Source organism: Solanum verrucosum, unplaced genomic scaffold (assembly GCF_900185275.1).
Source record: "Solanum verrucosum unplaced genomic scaffold, falcon-dt-bn FXZP01000048.1, whole genome shotgun sequence".
Classification (NCBI taxonomy): Eukaryota; Viridiplantae; Streptophyta; class Magnoliopsida; order Solanales; family Solanaceae; genus Solanum; species Solanum verrucosum.
In genome coordinates this window covers 3,516,672-3,524,034 of record NW_026020157.1, presented here as the reverse complement: position 1 = coordinate 3,524,034, position 7,363 = coordinate 3,516,672, and the positions used below count along the sequence as shown (strand labels likewise).

Below are 7,363 nucleotides of genomic sequence, written 5' to 3'. Positions count from 1 at the left end.
AGAGCTATATATTATTTGAGCAAAAAGTTCACATCCTATGAGGCTCGTTACACCCTTTTAGAGAGAACTTGTTGTGCTTTGACTTGGGTTGCTCAGAAATTGAGACATTATCTGTTGGCTTATACAACACATCTCATTTCGAGGATGGACCCGCTCAAGTAAATATTTCAGAAAGCAATGCCCACAAGAAAGCTAGCAAAGTGGCAAATGTTGTTGAGTGAGTTCTACATTGTGTACATGACTCATAAAGCAATCAAGGGGTAAGCCTTGGCAGATCACCTTGTTGAAAACCCAGTAGATGAAGGATATGAACCTCTTAGAACATATTTCCCTGATGAAGAAGTATTTTTTGTAAAGGAAGACATATCAGAATCATATCTAGGATCAGGAATTGGAGTAGTGTTGATATCTGAATCGGGGCAACATTATCCAGCAACAACAAAGCTTAGATTCCGATGCACTAATAACATGGCTGAGTACGAAGCATGTATTCTTGGAATTAGAATGGTTCTTGACATGAATGTTCAAGAATTACTGATAATTGGTGATTCATCAAGTTCAAGGAAATTAGGCCGTGAAGAATCCTAAAATCTTACCTTATGTACAACTGGTACGGAGGTTATGCAAAAGATTTAGGAAGACCGAGTTCAGACACAAGCCAAGAATACAGACCGAGCTTGTTGATGCCCTCGCAACCATATCGTCCATGATACAACACCCGAAAAAGAATTACATTGATCCTCTTGAGATAGGTTTAAAAGAACAACCGACACATTGTTCACATGTGGAAGAGGAATCAGATGAATCCATGGTATATCGACGTGAAAAGGTACTTAAAAGTTGGTGAGTACCCGAAAAAAGCGACAAGTGTTCAGAAGAAAACAATCTGAAGAATGGCAAACAACTTTTTTTTGAATGGAGAGCTCCTTTATAGGAGGACTCCTATCTAGGTTTAATAAGATGTGTGTATGCTGTAGAAGCCACTAGATTGCTTGAAGAAGTGCATGCTGGAGTGTGTAGGACACACATGAATGGGTTTATGTTAGCACAGAAAATCTTAAGGGGGGGATACTTTTGTATGACTATGGAAAATGATTGTGGTCGATTTGTCCAAAAATGTCATAAATGCCAAGTACATGGAGATCTGATCAAAGTACCTCCCCACGAGCTCAATGCGATGAGTTCCCCTTGGCCATTTGCAGCTTGGGGCATGGATATTATTGGACCGATTGAGCCTGCTGCCTCAAATGGGCATAGGTTCATTTTGGTCGCCATTGATTATTTCACAAAGTGGGTGGAAGCTGCTTCCTACAAAGCTGTGATGAAGAAAGTTATGACCGATTTTGTTCACAACAATTTGATATGTCGTTTTGGAGTTCTAGAGTCTATCATCACAGACAATGGAGTAAACCTGAATAGTCATCTGATGAAAGAGATATGTGAAAAATTCAAAATTATCCACCGCAATTTAACTGCATATCGTCCTCAAATGAATGGAGTTGTGGAAGCTGCTAATAAGAACATCAAGAGGATACTGAGAAAGATGATTGACAACTACAAATGTTGGCATGAAAATTTGCCTTATACTTTGCTAGGTTATCGCACCACAATTCGAACCTCAACTGGAGCAATTCCTTATCTATTGGTATACGGAACAGAAGCAGTGATACCAGCTGAAGTTGAGATACCATCTTTAAGGATTATTCAGGAAGCTGGATTGAGTGATGTCGAGTGGGTTCGTGATCGATATGAGCAGTTAACATTGATTGATGAGAAAAGAATGAGTAATGTTTGTCATGGCCAGTTGTATCAACAAAGAATGACTCGTGCTTTCAACAAGAAAGTAAGAGTTCGAACATTTGAGGTAGGCCAATTGGTGTTGAAACGCATTTTCCCTCATCAAGACGAACACAAACGGAAATTTGCACCTAACTGGCAGGGACCGTTTGTTGTCCACAAAGTACAATCAAGAGGAGCTTTGGTTCTAGCAAAGATGGACGGTCGGGTGTGGCGCAAAGCTATCAATTCAGATGCCGTTAAGAGATACTACATTTGAAGGATGATACTTCCTTCCTTCATTTCCTTGTAATTGCAGTTTGTTTGTAATCATCATTGCCTTTATGCCTTGAACATTCCCCTTGTAACGAACTACGTCTGACCTGAATTCTCAAGAATAAGATACGTAGGCGGTCTATGTCGGCCTTAGTCACCCCTTCATCCATTTTCAACGTTTCCTTATCAAAATTTTCTATTCTGTCAATCCTCAAGGGGGGAACTACGTTTGACTTTATTCTTGCCTCAACGGGATACGTAGGCGCCACAAGGGCTCGATCATATCTCCCATAAGATTTCTATTTTCCTTTATAATAGAAACCAGGATAGAATTTTTGAGTCCCACTCAAAAATTCTCAAGAGGTGGCTCAAAAATTCTCAAGAAGAGGATCTCTCCAACAAGTCAAGACTTAAGATATATTAGAAGTTGCAACTGGGACAGAATTTTTGAGAGTATCTCAAAAATTCTACAAGAAGAGTTATTTCCTACAAACAAGGGTCAAATATCATATCAAAATGTGCAACTGGGAATAATCTTGAGAAAATCTCAACATTTTTGCAAGATATCATGACTTCTGTGATCACTATCAGATTTGTTTTTGAAGCAACTAACTGGGACAAATTTTTTGAGAAGGACCTCAAAAATTCCATCAAGGATACCCAGACCTTCGAAGTCAACTTCAACTGCCTCAAATTGACATGTCCTTAAAAGGTTTTAAGTTGTCAGCAAGTTACCTCTCATGCCAAAATCTGAGACAAAGAATGTTTCGTTCGTGTCGAGCATGTCGTGACAATTAAGTGGCAGAGAACTTTTCAAACCATTTTTCAAAAACTTCTCACCTAGCAAGTGTTTTAATTTAAATATGATCTTGTGTTCTGTCTACTGCGGTTCATTGGATCTACCAGACAAAGTTCAAGAGATAAAAAGACCAGGAGCAAGGCGACTTCAACACAGATCAATGTTCCAAAACTAACATGTTTTTGTGGATGCAGGGTATAATAAGATCATCAAAGGAACTATATTTATCAACCAACTAGTTCAGGAGAACATATCCAGCAAATATCAATTAGTCAGTGTAACATCTTCATTTGATTAAAGAGGTATTTCACAGATTAAAGAATAGTATCTACCGATTAAGGTTGCGAGATACCGATGAAAATGATGTTATGATCAAAAAGTACCTATCATTATATCAAATATTGATGAAAGACGACATTCATAGTCAAATTTATATCCAATCGCCAAGAGGACCATTGCATATTCAAACTGCCAAGAGGGCCATCATATTCAAACCTCCAAGAGGGCCATTCATATTCAAATTGCCAAGAGGGCCATCATGTTCAAACCGCTGAGAGGGCCATTCATATTCGAACTGTCGAGAAGGCCATCATATTCAAATCACCAAGAGGGCCATTACATATTCAAACCTCCAAGAGGGCCATTACATATTTAAACTACCGAGAGGGACATTCATATTTAAAATTGCCAAGAGGGCCATTACATATTCAAACCGCCAAGAGGGCCATTGCATATTCAAATTGCCGAGAAGGCCATCATATTCAAATCGCCAAGAATGCCATTGCATATTCAAACCGCCAAGAGGGACATTACATATTCAAACTGCCAAGAAGACCATTGCATATTCAAACTGTCGAGAAGGCCATCATATTCAAATCGCCAAGAGGGCCATTGTATATTCAAACCGTTGAGAGGTCCATTGCATATCCAACTGCTGAGAAGGTCATCATATTCAAACCATCAAGAAAACCATCAACATATTACATTAGTCTATTTTACTACTTCGATATTAAAAGAAGAGTACAACGAAGAGTCATGTCTCAAATATGAGATACAAGCTTTATTTGATGTCAAATATTCAAGGGGAACAATTAAGTGCCAACATGGTAAATGACACTATCTTTCCATTTGGATTATATTTTACACTAATGAGTTTTATCTCAGTCTTTATCGAGAGCATCCGAGAGGATGAATACTCAAATCAAATCACAGGTGCGGACAACATCGAAAAGGATGTAGCACAACGTGGAACTTTTTCTTAGCAGCGAACCGGGACATATCCCAAAGAGGAGTATCAAACTCTTAGGACGCAAGCTTGAGGAGCGACTTCCACCACAATCAAACCACACCCCTATCAAAAGGCATGTGGGCATTTCCTTGGGTTTATTAGTTTCAATTTCGCATCCGAAAAAGTTCCCACTCTCACCGGAGGCCGCTTTCCAATCTGAGTGACAATGCACCAAGAGTTTTGGAAATTATGTTAGTGTAAGTTATTAATTATGGGTGTGAAGCATGCCACATTCATGACTAAGAGGTTGCAAGCCTCTTTTTCATACTCGACTTACTTGTCACTCTTCCAGAAACGAAGGTTATCTAGCATAATAGATTTCCTTTTTAATCGATCGAGTCGAACTACAAACAGCCTGATTCCTAAGGTATAAGGATATGTAAGCGGGCTCAATATTGAAAACTCGGCTGTATTCTGACATTCTCTCTCAAATCTTATTCACGAGCTTTTCGGTCTCTTCATAATTCGATATCTAGACAACTTTTGAATTATTTCATAAATTGTGTGTCAAATAAAGCGTATTGAACTACAAGTGACCTGAATTTTCATGTAGCCTGAGATAAGTAGAAGTCCCATTCCCGGGGTCGGCCATAATTCCTAAAGTTTGTACCAAAATCTCTTTTCTAGATGAAGATGCGGTCGATCAAAATTGGATTCGTCAATTTCATTTGCCTCGAATTTCTTTCATCAATCCAAGTCAAATGAGGGACAATTGTTGACACCCAATTTTGAATCTCCACAATATAAATTAATCATCGAGCTTCTTAAATTCCAAACGATTTGAAATAATTAGTTTTATAAAGTTCAAAATATTTTTTCAAGTATTTAAAGTAATTTTAGTCGCTTTTTAATTTTTAATAATAAATATGTTTTTATTTAATTAGGTACAGTTTATGAATATTCCAAAATCGTCTCAAAAATATTTTGCATTTTAGTCAAATATTTTAAATTTAGTTTACTGTAAATTATAGTTATAATTTTGAGTTAATCAAATCGGTTAATTTATAATTAAGTTAATTATTTTATTTACTTAAGAGTAAGAAGCTCATTAATTAATTTGTATTAATTCGTCTTGTTTAAGTTTTGACCAAATTCATCGATTGAATTCGATTTGGTTACCATTGAAATTTATTTGGGCTATTACTCCTAATCGATTTATTTCAACCCTTTGCAAGAAACCAATTTGGGCCCTACTTCTAAATTTTCAGCAGCCCATATTGCCTCAAATTTCCAGCAACCAGTTCCCAGGCCCAATTCTTATTTACACTACATCAAATTCCGAAACAAAAAAAGAACCCATTCCAGCAAACGCCAAACAATTCCCAGCCAAACCCAACCGACCCCACTCTGCTTCTTCTTCATCATATGAGAACAACATGCAGAAGGCTGCGAACAACGACCCCATTTTTTCTTCATCGCATCGGAAATCACGGACAACAACAGAAAATCGCGAGAAACCAATTCCCTCATCCAACTACTCCACAAACCCATAACCCTAGCAACCTAATCGATCAAATCGTTGTTCCCTTTCCCCATTTTCAGGATTTTTCAAATCCCTTTCACTGTTCCCCTTGGAAAGGAAGAAAGAAATTCAAATTTTGTGTGAATTTTTTCCGACGGATTCCCCCCCCCCTAATCACCCCAATTTTCCCTATAAATAACCCCCTACTCTTAGTTATGAGGGGATATGTTTTAGAGCTTGGTTCTTTGACAATACTCATTTTACACTCAAGAAACTTTAGAACGATTCTCTATCCTGGGGATTCTTGGTTTGCTATTCGTATTCGAATTGCGTGGTAAAAGAATCGCCGCTCTCAAAGCTCGTTATCGTCCTGCTTGCTGCTTCGGAAAATGTAATATTTCTTCCAAATTTTTTAGTTTAATATGTTGTATATTCTGCATATAGAGTAGATGTAGTTTTATTCTAGTAGTCTTCTTCCTTCACTATCCATTTAGTCTACTAGGATTTTTCTTTATTCTATCTATTTTAGTTCATCACGAATGTTGTCGAGTTAATACAAATGAGCATGATGTGTTGAAATAGCTACTAGGTATGCCATTTTGAATTTTAAATTGAGAAAAATGTGTATTAGATTCTTTAATTTGGCGCCTCTTTATTCCGGTTAAAAGTCCTGTTTCGTTTACATTGATTAATTAAAAAAAAGGAGATGTTGTTTTCTTTTGGTATAATTTTAAAGTTTGGGATTATTTGAAGTGTTCTAGCTTGTATGAAATTTGGTTGGGTGTCCTCATGGTTTACAGGATTTCACAGCTAGATAATGACTAATTCTATTTTGTTAGATCCTCTATTCTAGCATAATTTGAGCTCGTTTTTATAGAATCTTTGTTAAAATCTGATTTTTAATGCAACCCGGCGTTCTATTTTCTGGATTTTCCTTTGATTAACCAAAAATCTGATTTGGTTCTAGCTTAGAACGAGTGTTAGATTGTAGTTTGTCTTGAAGTCATTTGTTTAAAATTCAACACTAGTCTAAGCCTTGATTAACCGACTTCGTCCAGTATAGATTGTCATATCCCAGATGCTATCATGTTTTCAAATTCAATTTATATTTGTTTAACTTTGTCTTGTTTTAAACTTGCCGTTTTAGATATCCTCAAGTTATTTCTGTCATAATTTCTTTCCAGTTGCTTTCTTGTTCAATACAAATTGCTTTGATTTTTAAGGAACCATGTTGCTATCTTAAATTTGAACTTTGTTTTCTCTACATGGCATACTCGAAAACTTAGTTTTTTCACATGCCTTAGCTAGTTTGCTGCCTTGGTTTTTGCTAGGCTTTATTTTGGAGTTTATTTACTGTTTTCTATAGTACTATCGATTAATGTAGCCTTAAAATGAACAAGTTTAGTTAAGATGTTTAAAATATAGCCTTAAAATGAACAAGTTTAGTTAAGATGTTTAAAATAGTAAGCAGTTGGTTTCCTTGTTTAGATAATATATAGTTTGTTGAATTCTTAGTGAGTCAGCTGCTTTAGAATTTGTTTCGGTTGGTTTATCAGTCCCTTTCCCGTCTTTAGTTTCTATGTAGTTAAGATTATAATTCACCTGTTGGCTGCTGCACCTTTAAATCTCTTATTTAATAATGTTGGTCACATATCCTTCGTTATCGGATAATTCGAGCTAACTTGAATTAATAAACTGGTCATTTTCGAGCTGTTGGAACCTTTTTTTTGCGTTAAGCTCTCCTTGTTAAATTGTTATGCTA

The 7,363-nt window shown here is 36.6% G+C and overlaps 1 protein-coding gene across 1 annotated transcript; it reads left to right on the top strand.

Annotated features, from left to right (window-relative positions):
* The first annotated feature begins 1,084 nt into the window (after positions 1-1,084).
* Positions 1,085-2,056, top strand: LOC125828334 (uncharacterized). The gene has a single exon (XM_049507649.1). It carries the CDS (start codon positions 1,085-1,087, stop codon positions 2,054-2,056), a length of 972 nt encoding a protein of 323 aa, XP_049363606.1.
* Positions 2,057-7,363: the final 5,307 nt, after the last annotated feature.

What these genes read in the sequence shown, in the direction of transcription:
- LOC125828334 (XM_049507649.1), top strand. Translation starts at nt 1,085, where the DNA reads ATGGAAAATGATTGTGGTCGATTTGTCCAAAAATGTCATAAATGCCAA.